The sequence below is a fragment of the Bactrocera neohumeralis genome, chromosome 5 (genome assembly GCF_024586455.1).
Source record: "Bactrocera neohumeralis isolate Rockhampton chromosome 5, APGP_CSIRO_Bneo_wtdbg2-racon-allhic-juicebox.fasta_v2, whole genome shotgun sequence".
In the NCBI taxonomy this organism is placed as follows: Eukaryota; Metazoa; Arthropoda; class Insecta; order Diptera; family Tephritidae; genus Bactrocera; species Bactrocera neohumeralis.
The window spans coordinates 48107984-48124808 of record NC_065922.1 but is presented as its reverse complement, the minus strand read 5'-3'; the positions used below and the strand labels follow the sequence as shown (position 1 = coordinate 48124808).

General features: G+C 36.4%; 1 protein-coding gene and 1 pseudogene across 5 annotated transcripts; both read left to right on the top strand.

Moving 5' to 3' along the window:
• The first annotated feature begins 248 nt into the window (after positions 1-248).
• On the top strand, positions 249-16490 carry LOC126760097 (odorant receptor 7a-like). 5 transcript variants are annotated; one of them, XM_050475497.1, is made up of 4 exons: positions 249-280; positions 2563-3329; positions 3391-3748; positions 3821-4018. In XM_050475497.1, the coding sequence occupies exons 2-4, from the start codon at positions 2590-2592 to the stop codon at positions 3899-3901; spliced, it is 1179 nt and encodes a 392-aa protein (XP_050331454.1). In that variant the 5' UTR covers positions 249-280; positions 2563-2589; the 3' UTR covers positions 3902-4018. The 5 variants fall into 5 exon arrangements, with proteins under 5 accessions (XP_050331454.1, XP_050331456.1, XP_050331453.1 ...); XM_050475499.1 differs by having other exon boundaries at positions 253-280; positions 2569-3329; XM_050475498.1 differs by lacking the exon at positions 249-280 and adding an exon at positions 292-1279.
• On the top strand, positions 5405-8960 carry LOC126760101 (odorant receptor 7a-like; annotated as a pseudogene).
• Positions 16491-16825: the final 335 nt, after the last annotated feature.

The window sequence follows — 16825 nt, the reverse complement described above, 5'->3', positions numbered from 1 at the left end:
CATTTCTAATAAAAAATAAATAAATTTCATTAAAGCATATGCCACTTGAATACTTTAGCACCTCTCTCCTGTCAGTGCGGCAAATGTTTATTAAAATTTCGCAATTATATCCCGGTGTTACATATGTACGTAAATAAAATTTAATTATAGTCCTGTCATAGTAATATTACTTGGCGCACTTTTGGTCTATTAAATGCGACCAATCATATATAAGGGCATATGAAATGAGAACGAAATGTCAGAAGATTGTTAGAGTCAAGCTGTTTAGACGTTTCCTCAAGTAATTTCGTAGTGAAATTTATTATTAGTGAGATTTTGTATATAAACCACAGGCTGATGATTTGTGAAAATTCAAAATAAGTTTGAAAATATTCCAAATTCTCATCGTAAAAGAACCAGAAACCTTCTTAATGTGCTGAAGACAGGATTAATCCGATTACATCCATTAAGTGGTTGTGTCCACTAGCAAGACAGAAAAATCGAATTTTTGTGATTTTGTGAAGAGCAATTTTATTTGATATACCGAATTTAGTAAACTTTAATAATCGGCGATTCATTTTGAAATATTGTAAATTCCCTTGATCCCATAGCGGATCTAAAGGAGAACCTCCGAAAGAAGGTCCTCCCCTCTAGCAGGGAGAAAGAGAGAAAAAAAAAATTTGCTATTAAAGAAGAATACAGGTTGTGATCATAGGGCTAGTCTATTCGCTGCTGATTATTCTTACGTGCGAAAATGTCAAGTCGATCGGTTAGGAAAAAATGCGTTTAAGGTTTTTGGGTTTTATTGATACGAGGCCTTCCTTTTATATTTCGGGATCAGAGAACAAAAAGAAGACATATTAATAATCGAAAATAGCTTTATTGCCTTTCAAAATATTCTCCGTTTAGATCTTTATACTGCTGCAATTGTTGAAGCACTTTTTTATTTCCAAAATGTGCCTTTTGAAAGTGTCAACCGCCTCTTCAGGTGTCGTAAAACGTTCACATCTTAGCTTATTTTACTCGTACGGAAAGGAAGTCCTTCCGTGCTAAGTCAAGACTATACATTGGATAACTCGTCAGATTGATGTTTTGAGTGCTTAAAAATGCATTTGGTTCTGTCAATGTAAAAGGGGTCGCAATGTAGCGATGAGGAGTGATTCGTCTTCGGCGGTTGGTTTTCTGATTTCTTCGAAGCTTTGGTCTCATACGCATAAATTCCCGTTTCATCACCTGTCACGATGTCTTAAACGTGTTTCGAAGCACCGCTATCGTTTTTTCTCGACTTTACGATAAAATTGTGAGTTGCCAGATTCCAACACTAGTGTTACCAAATACGGAATATTAAAAGACAAAATACTTAGTATATTTTAACTGGTCTATGTTCCAAATAATACCATTTGAATTATAAATTGTTGAAATTGTCTAAAAGAAGGCGGATAGAAACATCTTGCTCGTCGATATTCGTTTTAATTTAAATGAAACCAAATTTTCAAACCGAATAGGGGTTGGATAGTCTTATTATAATTTATTATTAGTTCGCAAAGGTTTCAGCAGCAGAAAATATTCCTCTAATAATTTCGAGGAGTTCTGAAAGTTTTTGGACGTATAAATTTTCGGGTCTATACCGACTATATAGATTTTATTGTTTGGGAAATGGTATAATAAGATGTTCTTCTTCACAATATGGTTAGGTAGAGGTCGATGGTAGGTAGCCAAGCGCAATGGTTTTCCCGAGAACAGATTCACAATATAATCCTTTGCCTTTGCTGAGCTTTGTTAACTCTACTTTAGACTAACCTAATTCTTTCTGGTTTGTATTTGCTTTTCTTGAAATTTCAAGCGGTTATGCGGAGTTGTGGTTAGATCAGTCATCCTCAGTTCAAGCATAAGACCAAAATTTTAAGTAAGTTTGGACATATCACATGACTCCCTCTTAATTATAAGAGAAGACTACACAAAATGGTGAATTAAATTTGACTATTAATCTTATTGGTCAGGATGTTTGTAAAAGACAGAAAGAAACGCCGGAGATGATATAAAATATATATCTAAATGATAAGCGTGACGAGCAGGTGGGGTCCGTCTAGCTGTATGTCTGTGTACAGCCGAAGTCTTTCAGTTTTAAAGATATCGATCTGAAATTTTGCACATTACTTCACCTCCTGTTCACCGTCAGACCACTATAGCATATAGCTCTCATACAAACTGAACGATCGGAATTAAGTTCTTGTACGAACCTTTTGCATTTCTGAAGGGTATAATAGCTTCGGTGCAACCGAAGTTAATATTTTTTCTTGGAAATCTCTAAGCATCGAGTGCTTTTCTGCTACGACTTAGTTTAAAATCCTAACTCATTCGAAGGTAGGTTTCCCGTTTGCCTGGTAAAATTAAAGCCCAAACTTTGAGAAGGAAAAACAGAACTACTCAACAATTATTTTACCGATGCTTGGCTAAGTCTTATACTAATTAGTAAATACCTATAAAGAACGGATAAGTAAAATCTCCTTTGAACAATGAATTAGCGAATGTTTTTTCTTTATTAAATAACACTTTTTTCTTAATTATATTTCTCTACGAAAGTTTCAGCTTTAATCAGAGTAATTGAAAATGAAGAAGCTCCGCAACCCAGAAATCAAAACGAACGATTCGTTTACGTGGTTAATTCGAAGTTGGGAGCTAACTGGCATGAAGCTATTGCGTCCGTATAAATTCTTAAATCTGTTACACAAGGTTTTCAGCTGGTTTGTGCTCTCACTAAGTCCGATATCGTTTGGTGTTGGTATATTAAATACCATGGACAATTCATCGATGACTGCAACACTGACCAATTTCCAAGCATCGCTTAATGTTCTATTATTACCATTCAGGGCGCTAGTAATTGCCATAAACTTTAAGCGTTTGCGTAGTGTCGAAGAGATTTTCGAAAATTTGGATAAATTCTATGTAAGAGAAGAGGAACGCTTGGAAATCAAAGATTGCGAAAAGGCTTGCAGAAGTCTATTTTTTACATACTCTATTTTCTATGCCATGTACGGCGCAATCAGTTGGTTAGTTTCGTTCTTTGCGCTCAACCAAGAAACATATTGGCTTCCTTTTATCGATTGGATACCGTATCAGCCCCTACGACACGGTTTACACTTTATTTTCGAAGTGGTTATTATACATTTCTTACTGCAAACCAATGTGACGAGTGATACCTTTCCGGCTACTTATATACGTGCCTTACGCACCCACATTAAGCTGTTGACGGGCCGCGTCAGTCGTTTAGGCACAAACTCCGACTTTAATGACGAGCAGAATTTTCGGGAATTAGTCGCTTGTATAGCATCACATCAGCAGATATTGCAGTGAGTGATTTCACGTGTCGTTTGAGCTGTATGTACAATATAACCGTCTTTTATTTGCAAGGGTGGCGGATATCGTTGGTTCGATTCTCTCGCTGACCATTTTTCTGCAACTCACAATCGCCGCGGCCATTTTATGCGTTTGCATGCTTAACATATTCATATTCGCCGATCCGATTCACAAGGTTATCACGATTGTATACTATCTGGTTGTTTTGATGCAAACTGTACCCAGCTGCTATCAGGCATCAATGCTCGAGGCGGACTGCGCTAAGTTGCCGGACGCGATCTTTCATTGCAATTGGCCGCATTTGGATAAACGCTTTCGCAAGCTCATCATCTATTTCCTGCATCACGCACAGACGGAAATAACTTTCACTGGAATTAAATTATTTAGAATCAATTTGAGCACCAATTTATCGGTTCGTAACATAACATCTGGGTAAACATTTTTGGTGGAGCGCTTTTTCGAACATATTCTTCTTTCATTACAGATTGCCAAATTCTCGTTTACACTGTACACATTCATAAATGATATGGGATTTGGGGAGAAATTGAAGGAACGCTTCGAATAGTTATTACCGGGGTTGAATTCACAATGTTTCCTGTCACGTATTGAATATATTAACTAATATTATTGCACTTAAATGCAACACTTAAGTAGCTCCAATAAAATAGATCTAGAAAATGCATATGTATATGTATTTATTTTTTAATGTGTAGTGGCCTTTAAAGCAATGTTTTTAAACTATAGACCTCCGACAATCTTGGGTAGTCCAAAAAGTCTTTTCGTATTTTATCAATAGATGTCGCTGAAGTCGTATACCTCCAGTGCTACTAATCACATTGTGTCATACCATATAGTGTTGGAAAGGTGAGATTTTAAGCTTTATTTAACAAAAAAGAATTAAATTCGGAAAAATTTAAACGAGTGCAGCTGTTCAAAAATGAGTAAAAATAATGAAGAAATTCGCTATATTTTGAAACATTTGTATAAAAAGGGAAGAATGCTACGCAAGCCAGCAATGAAATTTGTGAAGTTTATGGAGACGATGCTGTGCAACTATGGTACGCTCGCTTCCGTTTTGGAAATTTCGATGTGAAAGATGCACCTCGTTATGGTCGACCTAAAGTCGATGAAATTAAGGAAAATATTGATCAGGATCGTCATATAAGTAGCCATAACATCGCTAAGGACTTAACATTCATCATCAAACGGTTTTGAACCAATTAAAAAAGGCTGGCTACATAAAGAAGCTCGATGTATATACATTAATAAATTTCTCTGAAAAATTTACTGGACTGAATTAACATATGCGATTATTTGTTGAAGTGAAATGAAATCGAACCATTTCTGAAGCGAATGGTAACAGGAGACGAAAAGTGGATTAAATAAGATAATAATGTGCGAAAAAGATCTTGGTTTAAGCGTGACGAAGTTCAACAAAAGACATTTTACTTTCAAAAACTGATGAGATTGAAGCAAGCAATCGAAAAAACGGCCAGAACTGATCATTAGCAAGAACAACGCTAGACAACACACATCTGTGATTACTCGGGAAGTTTTGATGCATCCACCATATAGCCCTGACCTTCCACCATCGAACTACCATTTGTTTCGGTCAATGCTGAATTCCCTTAATGGAGTAAAGTTGACTTCAAGAGAAGCCTATGAAAATTACTTGCTGCATTTTTTCGCCGAGAAGCCAGAAAAGTTTTACACTGATGGAATAATGTCCCTAGCTGAAAAATGGCAAAAGTGTTCGACTGAAACGGTACATATTTGTTTCATTAAGGTTCAATATAAACAAAAAAACAAAATGTTGAAGTTTGGTTAGCAATACTAAAAGATTTTTTTGACTATCCAAGAAATAAAAACGGGTCGGTCAATACTATCTCCTATATACGAATATGAGATTATCAAATTATCATCAAAATTAACTCATCGTATAATATTGGATGTACTATAATTCCTTTGCCAAAAATATGTGAAATTAATCTACGAGTTACCCAAATTTCTAAATACCCAAAATATAATATAATTATTTTCGTTACTCTAACATAAGTATCGTATGCCTAATATGGCGGTCATTAGTCATATATGTATGTATATATCCATAATATCGAACCTCTGGTTGACTTTACGATATGTCCCTGACTTTGGTCTTGGCAATTTGCAAGGTTGGTTACATTCGAAGATAGCCCTTCCTTACTGCAACTGAACAAACTATGTTGCAAATGAACAGAGCGCTTATGAAATGATATCCAGACTCTTTTGCGTACGCCCTTGCTCCAGCTTGTCACTCTTGAGGGGGTTCTTTCTTCTAAGCCGTACAAAACCTATGAATGAACTCATGATTGAGACGAAAATGGTTGACGACCTAGCGAGGTTATCGATTTCAATTTAATGAAATCTAGTTTTACGGACATATTAAATCCTCAATATACTGTGGAATCGCGACTACAAACGGCAACCTCCCTATTCGTTTTCCACTAATCGATGATTTAAGAACAATGTTCGGATTAGGTCGATTTCAATAATCGATAATCATATTTTTCCATTATTTCTCTTCGTCCTATTTATAAATAACTGTATTTATTTCAAAATATTTGTAAAACGATTCTTTTATCCTTTTTATGTGGTGATTGCAGAGCAAAGCTTTCGAGGAATATGCGTTCTTTCTTCAACTTATATTATGGACGTGGTAGTGAAGAATTCGAGACAAATGAATCGTTTCAGATGATATTTTCATGTTGGGCACTATTTGGGATAAAACCATTGAAACCTTACGGCTGTATTTGTCTGTGCATGTACCCGGTGGTTTTCGTTGTTGGCTTCATGCAAGTTACGCAAAATTCATCTATGACCGTTATACTTACTACTCTACAAGCAAAACTTAATGCGCTAGGTCTACCGCTAAAGACGTTCGTTGTAGTATTGTACATATATCGTCTACAAAGTGTCGAACCGATTTTCAAAAGTTTGGATGGACGCTATCAGAATCCACAAGGACGTTTCGCAATAAAGGAACACGTTATCCAATCAGCACACTTATTCGTAACTCTTCTCGCTTTATAATAGGTTGTCAAAAAAGTCCTGCGGTAATTTCGCTAGTTGGCGCTAGAAGCGCGTAGTTCTAGTTTTATTCACGCCCTAGCACGTGTTTGGTTGATTGTCGTTTCTTTTAAGTCGTTCGTGAGTTATAGCGAGCGTCGCAAACATGGAGCAAAATAAAGAGAAAATTCGGCATATTTTACAGTACTACTACGATAAAGGCAAAAATGTATCTCAAGCCGCCAATAACATTTGTGCAGTTTATGGACCCGAGACAGTTTCCATTTCCACCGCACAATGATGGTTTCAACGTTTTCGTTCTGGTGTAGAGGTGGTCGAAGTTGCGCCACGCTCCGGAAGGCCTGTCGTCGAAAATTGCGATAAAATCGCTGAATTGGGCGAAAGAGACCGGCATAGTAGCAGCCGTAGCATCGGTCAAAAGCTGGGCATGAGTCATCAAAAATTCATTTCAATTTCAATAAAAAAAAAAAAAAAATCAATAAAAATACCGCAAGCCTTTTTTGACAACCCATTATTTCGCTTATTGCACAGTTTCTTGGCTAACATCAGTTTTTACGCACACTCAACCGCTAAACAAATGGTTGCCACTTCTTGACTGGATTCCACATCCGTCCATACACTTTTGGCTTCATTTTCTCATCGAGGTGGTTTATTTATACTTTTTGCTGATCATTCAATGCATGAACGATCTATATCCGGCTGTTTACATCAAACCCTTTCGTACACATATTACGCTGCTTGCGGAACGTATCAGCAGATTGGGCGAGAATCCGGAATTCACCGACGAGGAAAATTATCAGGAACTAATTGATTGCGTACGCTCATATAAGGGATTATTGCAGTAAGAATTACCTTCATGTGCTAAGCAGTGATCGTGCATGAATTTGTAATTTCTCCATCCACCAACAGAATCTCTAGGGCTGTCGGCTCTGTTTTCTCGATCACCGTCTTTATACAGCTCACAATAGCTGCTGCCATACTCTGTGTTTGCATGCTCAACTTTTTTATACTCTCGCAACAATGTTGCTAAGGAGAGTATTATAGTTTTGTTCACATAACGGTTGTTTGTAAGTCCTAAAACTAAAAGAATCAGATATAGGGTTATATATACCAAAGTGATCAGGGTGACGAGTAGAGTCGAAATCCGGATGTCTGTCTGTCCGTCCGTCCGTCTGTCCGTCCGTCCGTGCAAGCTGTAACTTGAGTAAAAATTGAGATATCATGATGAAACTTGGTACACGTATTCCTTGGCTCCATAAGAAGGTCAAGTTCGAAGATGGGTAAAATCGGCCTACTGCCACGCCCACAAAATGGCGGAAACCGAAAACCTATAAAGTGTCATAACTAAGCCATAGATAATGATATTAAAGTGAAATTTGGCACAAAGGATCGCATTAGGGAGGGGCATATTTGTACGCAATTTTTTTGGAAAAGTGGGCGTGGCCCCGCCCCCTACTAAGTTTTTTGTACATATCTCGGAAACTACTATAGCTATGTCAACCAAACTCTACAGAGTCGTGTACTTCAGGCATTTCCATATACAGTTCAAAAATGGAAGAAATCGGATAATAACCACGCCCACCCCCCATACAAAGGTTATGTTGAAAATCACTAAAAGTGCGTTAACCGACTAACAAAAAACGTCAGAAACACTAAATTTTACGGAAGATATTGCAGAAGGAAGCTGCACCCAGGCGTTTTTTAAAAATTGAAAACGGGCGTGGCCTCGCCCACTTATGGACCAAAAACCATATCTCAGGAACTACTCTACCGATTTCAATGAAATTCGGTATATAATATTTTCTTAACACCCTGATGACATGTACGAAATTTGGGTGAAATCGGTTTACAACCACGCCTTCTTCCAATATAACGCTATTTTGAATTCCATCTAATGCCTTTTCTGTATAATACGAGTATATACATTAGGAACCAATGATGATAGCGGAATAAAACTTTACAAAAATACGGTATTTGACATATTTTTCAATGACGTTTAATGAAATCTCGATTATCACTTTATCATGCGAGAGTATAAAATGTTCGGTGACACCCGAATTTAGCCCTTCCTTACTTGTTTTTATTTGCCGACGCGAATCATCGGGCAATTACGATTGTCTATTACGGTTGCTTGTTGATGCAAACCTCACTCACTTGCTATCAGGCATCGATGCTCGAGGTGGACTGCGTAAAGTTGGCCAATGCGATCGTCCATTGCAATTGGTGGAATATGGATAAACGATTGCGTCGTGTGTTGATCTATGTATGTTTTGCATAGCGCTCAGAAGGAAATCTCTTTTGTAGCTGTTAAGTTTTTTAAAATTGATTTGGGCCCTTTTTTGTCGGTAAGTCGTTAGATGAGAGTGGACAATACACCCTCACAAATTTATAAGAGAGAAATAATTTTATTTGCTTTTCCTTCCAAGATCGCCAAATTCTCATTTTCTTTATATACCTTATAATTCTTATATAACCGAATGGGCGTTGGAGAGAATGTGAAGCATGAATTCGAATAAGGAATCGAGGATAAAATAATTTTAATCAAAAGTGTTGTTTAAGCTGAAGTTATTGTAGTTTTATTAATTTGATATTACTTAATTTAAGCTTGATATTATCGTTATTTAACACTTTGAAGAATAAAATAATCAGAAAATGCATAAGTTTACTCTTCCGAAAACTCGGAACTGTTTCATTTCTTTTTTAATGCATCTTTGGTTTGCTTTTGGCGAGACTGTTACCGCAGTTTTCAGCGTTTTCAAATCCAAGTTTCTCTACACACCATGGTATTGATGGTGGATATGGTTTTACGAAGCGATATCAATCAGAGAGTGATCTGTTAGAACTTACAATACGGAGGAAATCGAACATTATTGCACACAAACACCCAATTGTTGACCGGAAGAAATCTACAACCGGTCATATACTGGCAGTTGGTGAACCAAGTGATCAGTGCAACTCACAACTTTGTCGTAAATTTTGACATATTTGATGGGCATACTCCGAACGTTTTGACATCCGCGTGCTATTTGTGCTGTTTGCGGTAATTTAAAATATTCATCTCCACCGAAAATGGAATGACAGATGCAATATGAACTTCATTAAATTATTGGCGATATAGCGTCATCAAGGACCAGTGTTTATCACAAGTATGGTGAATTTAAACGACGTCGTAGATCACTCCGTAAAGGTCATTCAAAACAAGTTCTGGTTCCAGAAACTATTGATGCTGTCCGCGATATATCAAAATCTTCATGTGGCCTATGGTATTCCGTCTTAAAGGGTTTGCCTGGAAAGAACCAATCATTACAGATCTTTAAAAACTATCAAAATAGGCTCCCTTTGCGACGATGCAGCGCTGTCTGCGCGATTTCCAAACATTGAAGGCGTCACGGAAGGCATGCTATGGAATAGCCTTGAGAGTCGCGGATAATGCTGCTTGAATCCCCTTTGTCATCTCAAAATGCTTGCCTTTCATCGGCCTTTTCAGGCAAGGAAACAAAAAGTCCATGACTCGTCATCTGTGATTACGCTACTAAAAAATTGGAGGTCACTCCCACACATCTCAAATTTTCTTGGCGCACTTCCACTCGCCGCACGTTCTGACTGCAAAACTTTTCGCACACCAGTCACATTGTCGGTGTTTGTCGAAGTCGCAGGTCTCCCAGCACGGTCTTCGTCAAAGCCTGATGCCATCGAAACACACCACTTCTTGATAAAGCAACATCTGAGTAAGCCTGCTTGAACATATCAAACGTCTCTGTCGCAGATTTACCGAGTTTCACACAGAATTTAATCGCGTACCTTTGTTCTAACGAATGCTGTATTTCGGCTTGCTCCACTCACAGAAACACGTCTTGAGAAAATGTTCGTCCTGATTATCCAAGTGCTCGGAGACAACTGACCAGCCACTTGCTCGTTAGCTAGGAAAACCCTCTACGCTGTCTAGGAGGCACCAGTAATAATATGTTTCATGTTTCATCCTTTTAGTCGGAAAGCATTGTTTCACAGAGGTTAACGTGGTTTTGCAAAAAAAAGAGTGATTTTGAAACCAGTCGTGATTTCACTTTTCTTGGGCCCAAATGATCTTTCAAAATGGTTTTTACTGATCCTTCTAATATCCCAACGATGCCAGTGAGATCTCTAACTGTGAAACGACGATTCTCCATAACCAATTCCTTTATTTTATAATGTGTTTATCATTAGTTGTTATTGATGCCCGTCTTGGACGTGGTTTGTCGTCAGCGCGTTCTTGACCCTCTTAGAATAATTTGTACTAATCAAAAGCGGCAAACAATTATCACCGAAGGGCTTTTTTAACATTCTGAATGTTTCGGCACCACAAATCTAATTCCGCAGACAAAATTTAATGGAAATTCTTTGTTGAATAATTCCACTCATCGTAAAAATCGTCGAATGCACTTTATGAACTTCTGAAAGACAAGCGTATACTAAACACTATTGAATATTTTGATGTAACATTTGACACAGATGTCACTGACAGTTTCACCAACCTAGAAAAAAATATTTCGATTAATGGGTTTTGACGCGAAATTTAAATTAAAAAGTCTAACTATTTACAAAGTAACATGTATTGTTCTTAAGGAGGAAAACTTTTCCCCCTTTCTCAATTACTTATATCAGCGGTTTATTAAATTAAATGCCCACGTGTTGTCACAATGTTAAAAATTAATTTCTTCAGAATCTTTATTAACTTTTTAATAGAGTACACGCTTTTTATTACAGGCTTATACATTTCAAGGAAGTGACCACATCATCAAACCACATTTGAGGTTTTCAAATAACTTTTATAGAAACTCAACATTAAACATTATAACCACATTATTTGAAATCATATGACATTTCTAATAATAAATAAATAATTTTCATTAAAGCATATGCCACTTGCATGCTTTACCCTCTTCTACCATTTGGATAAATATTTATTAAAATTTCGCAATTATATCCCGGTGTTACATACAAATAGAATTTAATTATAGTCCTGTCATAGTAATATTACTTGGCGCACTTTTGGTCTATTAAATGCGACCAATCATATATAAGGGCATATGAAATGAGAACGAAATGTCAGAAGATTGTTAGAGTCAAGCTATTTAGACGTTTACTCAAGTAATTTCGTAGTGAAATTTATTATTAGTGAGATTTTGTATATAAACCACAGGCTAGTGATTTGTGAAAATTCAGAATAAGTTTGAAAATATTACAAATTCTCGTCGTGAAAGAACCAGAAACCTACTTAATGTGCTGAAGACAGGATTAATCCGATTACATCCATTAAGTGGTTGTGTTCACTAGCAAGACAGAAAAATCGCGTTTTTTGTGATTTTTTGAAGAGCAATTTAGTTTGATATCCATATAAGTATAAAAATGTGCTTTTTTCGAATTTAATAAACTTCAATACTCGGTGATTTATTTTGAAATATTGCCAATTCCCTTGATCCCGTTGTTGATCTGAAAGAGGACCTCCGAAAGTAGGTCTCTAGCCGCGAGGAAGATTTTTCTGTTAATAATCTCAAATACAAAAAAAAAAACTATTGCTATGAAAGAAGAATACAGGTTGTGATCATAGGGCTAGTCAATTCGCGGCTCATTATTCTTACGTGCGAAAATGCCAAGTCGATCGGTTCAGGAAAAAATGCGTTTAAGGTTTTTAAGTTTTATTGATTCGAGGCATGCCTTTTATATTTCGGGATTAGAGAACAAAAAACAAATATTAATAATCGAAAGTCGCTTTATTTCGTTTCAAAATATTCTCGATGAGATCTTTGATACTCCGCATTGCAACTGTTTGAACCAATCAGCGAATCACTTTTCTCTGATTGGATTATTATTACATGCCTTTTGGTAGTGTCAACCGCCTCTTCAGGTGTCGCAAAATCTTTACCTCTTAACTTATTTTACTCGTACGGGAATAAGAAGAAGTCATACGGTGCCAAGTCAGGACTATACGGTGGCGAACTCATCAAATTGATGTTTTGAGTGCTCAAAAATGCAGTTGGTTCTGTCGATGTGTAAGAGCTCGCATTGGCGTGGTGATGAGCGATTCGTCTTGGGCGGTTAGTTTTCATGATTTCTATTTGCGTGGAAGTGCTTCGTGCGCGAATAATTTTTGCTTACTTTCGGTCTCACACGCGCGAATTCACGTTTCATCATCTGTCACGATGTTACGAGTATATACGTGTTTCGAAGCACCTCTATCGTATTTCTCTCGACTCTCGAAATTGCGAGTTACCAGATTGGAACATTAGTGTTACTATATAGCGAATATTAAGAGGCAGAATACTTAGTATTACCAAATAATTCCATTCGAATTATAAATAGTTTTAGATAGTCTTATCAGATTTTATTATTAGCTCGGAAAGTATAATTTACAGCAACAGAAAATATTCCTCTAATAATTTCGAGGAGTTCTGAAAGTCCTTCGACATATTAACCGTTGCGTCTATACCGACTATGTAGACCCTATTGTTTGGGAAATAGTATGCTAAGATGGTCTTCATCACAATCTGGGCTAAGATAAATAAATTCAAGGTTAGTTAGAGATCGATGCTATGTAGTCGGCCCAATGGCTTTCCCGAGAACAGATTAACAACATAATCCAAAGTTTTCAAGTAAGTTCGGATATATTTATGACTTCCTCTCATTTCCAAGAGAAATAACACAAAAAGGTGGATTCAATTCGACTATAAATCTTAGTGGTCGGGTCTATGGGTGCAACATGTAAACTTTTTTTCTTTAATTAATCAGAGAGAGATATTATTTAAGCATCAGCTTGATGGTGACATTATCATCTCCATCAAAAATATTTTTATACCCTGAACAGGATATATTAAGTTTGCCACTGTTTTTGTAAAACCCAGAAGTAACGTAGGAGTCCTTATAAAATAAATTTAAATACTTCTTTTTCTCCACAAGAAGCTGGGCAATAATATGATAATGTATTCTCCAAAGAAATTGTTCAGATGTAGTCACTATAGCATTTAGCTGTCATACAGCTGAACGATCGGAATTAAGTCCTTGAAACGAATCTTTTGTATTTGTGAGAGGTATTATAGCTTCGGAGCAATCGAAGTTAATGTTTTTTCTCGTTTTAACAAGCAAAAGCTCTCGGTTGGAAGTCCTCGAGTATCGAATGTTTTCTGCTACGGTTTAGTTTAAATTTCTCACTTATTCGAAGGTAGATTTCCCGTTTGTCTGTACAATTAAAGCTAAAACTATGAGAAGGAAAAACAGAAACACTTAAGGGGGTATTCTGGTCTAGAAGCATGAATTTCAGGTAATTGTAAATTGTGTCGTAAAAAAGGCAATTAATATTTTTACCATCCATTTTTTTATTAGTTATTTGTTAATTTTAGAAGAGTACAGAAAAAAATTAAAAACTAAAAAAAGTAAAAAATTTCAAAAATTATGAGCTGACGAAGTGGGGGGTCTCTAAAAATTTCCACGTGACCATGCCCATGATTTCAACTCTCCTAGTTATCTGGCGACTGCCTGAAAAAAGTTTTTATGGATCACTTGTTCTGGCTATTTCGAATTTTTTAAAAATAATAAAAACAACCATAGACAAGCCTATAAAGAAGACTCCATAAAAATATCAAGTAAATCGGTCCAGTAGAACCTGAGAAATCGTGGGTATCGTTGAGAAAAACGCGTTTAAAGTTTCGCGTAAAGTCGTTTGTTCGATTAGTTCCGGCCGAACCAGTTTGGATGCCGGGTCAGAAAAATGCCTATATCTCCGAAAATAATTTGAATTTTGAAAAATCGTCTTGTACACATATTCTTGAATAGTTAAGCTTTGAAAATATAAAAAAAAATTCGTTTTTTTTTTTAATTTCTAGACCAAAATACCCCCTTAACAATTATTTTACCGTTGCTTGGCTAAGTCTTATACTAATTAGTAAATACCTATAAAGAACGCATTATTTAAATTTCTTCTGAACAATAAATTAGCGAATGTTCTTTCTTTATTAAATAACATTTTTTCCATAATTATAGTTCTCTACGACAGTTTCAGCTTTAATCAGAGTAATTGAAAATGAAGAAGGTCCGCAACCCAGAAATCAAAACGAACGATTCTTTTACGTGGTTAATTCGAAGTTGGGAGCTAACTGGCATGAAGCTGTTGCGTCCGTATAAATTCTTAAATCTGTTACACATGGTTTTCAGCTGGATTGTGATCTCACTCAGTCCGATATCGATTGGTATTGCTGTAATAAAAGCCATGGACGATACATCGATGACTGCAACATTGACCAATTTCCAAGCATCGCTTAATGTTCTATTATTACCATTCAAGGCGCTAGTAATTGCCATAAACTTTAAGCGTTTGCGTAGTGTCGAAGAGATTTTCGAGAATTTGGATAAATTCTATGTAAGAGAAGAGGAACGCTTGGAAATCAAAGATTGCGAAAAGGCTTGCAGAAGTCTATTTTTTACATTCTCTATTTTCTATGCCATGTACGGCGCAATCAGTTGGTTAGTTTCGTTCTTTGCGCTCAACCAAGAAACATTTTGGTTTCCTTTTATCGATTGGATACCGTATCAGCCCCTACGACACTGTTTGCAGTTTTTTTTCGATGTGGTTGTTATACATTTCTTACTGCAAACCAATGTGACGAGTGATACCTTTCCGGCGACTTATATACGTGCCTTACGCACCCACATTAAGCTGTTGACGGGCCGCGTCAGTCGTTTAGGCACAAACTCCGACTTTAATGACGAGCAGAATTTTCGGGAATTAGTCGCTTGTATAGCATCACATCAGCAGATATTGCAGTGAGTGATTTCACGTGTCGTTTGAGCTGTATGTATAACTGTCTTTTATTTGCAAGGGTGGCGGACATCGTTGGTTCGATTCTCTCGCTGACCATTTTTCTGCAACTCACATTCGCCGCGGCCATTTTATGCGTTTGCATGCTTAACATATTCATATTCGCCGATCCGATTCATAAGGTTATCACGATTGTATACTATCTGGTTGTTTTGATGCAAACTGTACCCAGCTGCTATCAGGCATCAATGCTCGAGGCGGACTGCGCTAAGTTGCCGGACGCGATCTTTCATTGCAATTGGCTGGATAGGGATAAACGCTTTCGCAAGCTCATCATCTATTTCCTGCATCGCGCACAGAGGGAAATAACATTCACTGGAATTAAACTATTTAGAATCAATTTGAGCACCAATTTATCGGTTCGTTATATATTGGGTAATCGAAAAAGTCTTTTCGCATTTCAATTCTAATAAGTAATTAAGTAAATATGTAGCATATTGTTCGACCACTTTTTGCCATTTTTCCGCTAGAGACATTATTCCATCAGCGTAAAACTTTCAACAGTGTAAATCAAAATTTCGAAATTTCCAGAACGGAAGTGGGCGAACCATTGTGGTGCTACACGAACTGATACAGCATCGTCTTTGTAAACGTCACAAATTTTATTGGTGGCTTGCGTGGCATTCTTCCCTTTTTATATAAAAATTTCGAAATATAGCGAATTTCTTCGTTATTTTCACTCATTTTTGAATAGCTGTAACTTTTTTTCAACATCCCCGAAATAAATTATAATTTTTTGGGTAAATGAAGCTTAAAATCTCATTTTTCCAACACTATATAATACGATACAACCAGATTTGTAGCACTGGAGATATACCATACGGCTCCAACGACATCTATTGACAAAATACGAAGACACTTTTTCGACTACCCAATAATGTCTGGATACACGTTTTTGGTGTAGCGCTTTTTCGAACATGTACTACTTTCATTACAGATTGCCAAATTCTCGTTTACACTGTACACATTCATAAATGAAATGGGATTTGGGGAGAAATTGAAGGAACGCTTCGAATAGTTATTACTGGATAGTTGAATTCACAATATTTCCTCTCACTTATTGAATATATTCTTATCACTTAAATGCAACACTTAAGTAGTTCAAATAAAATAGACAAAAGCTTTTATAATAGTTTAGATGGTTTTTATGAAAGAAGTTTTAAATTACTGTTTCTTAGAGGTATCGGAATGAATATTTTATGTAGAGAGAAATTTCGAAATAATAAATCCTTAAAACTTATTATACTTGTATGTTATACCATAAATACATTTTCTTCGTCATAATAAAGAGAGGTGTCTTAGCAATACAAAGAAAACTACTCACGTTTTGGTCGAATCGAACAGTCAGCCTTTCAAATTTCAGCATTTCAATATACAAAAATGTAAGGTGTGGAACTTTGAATCAATTCCAAATTTATTGTTTTTCAACACATACATATAAATAATTGATCAGGGTGATGAGACGAGTTGAAATCCGAGTGACTGTCGGGCAAAAAAGTTCTTACTATGAATGAACGCAATCGGACGCATCCTAATAATAAAAAAATATAAGGTTAACCCTTATGTTAAAGGTTG

Coding starts and splice junctions, on each gene's coding strand:
- LOC126760097 (XM_050475496.1), top strand. CDS start 2,590: ATGAAGAAGCTCCGCAACCCAGAAATCAAAACGAACGATTCGTTTACG. Junction 3,330..15,251: donor TCACATCAGCAGATATTGCA/GTGAGTGATTTC, acceptor TTTATTTGCAAG/GGTGGCGGACATCGTTGGTT. Junction 15,610..16,187: donor ATTTGAGCACCAATTTATCG/GTTCGTTATATA, acceptor CTTTCATTACAG/ATTGCCAAATTCTCGTTTAC.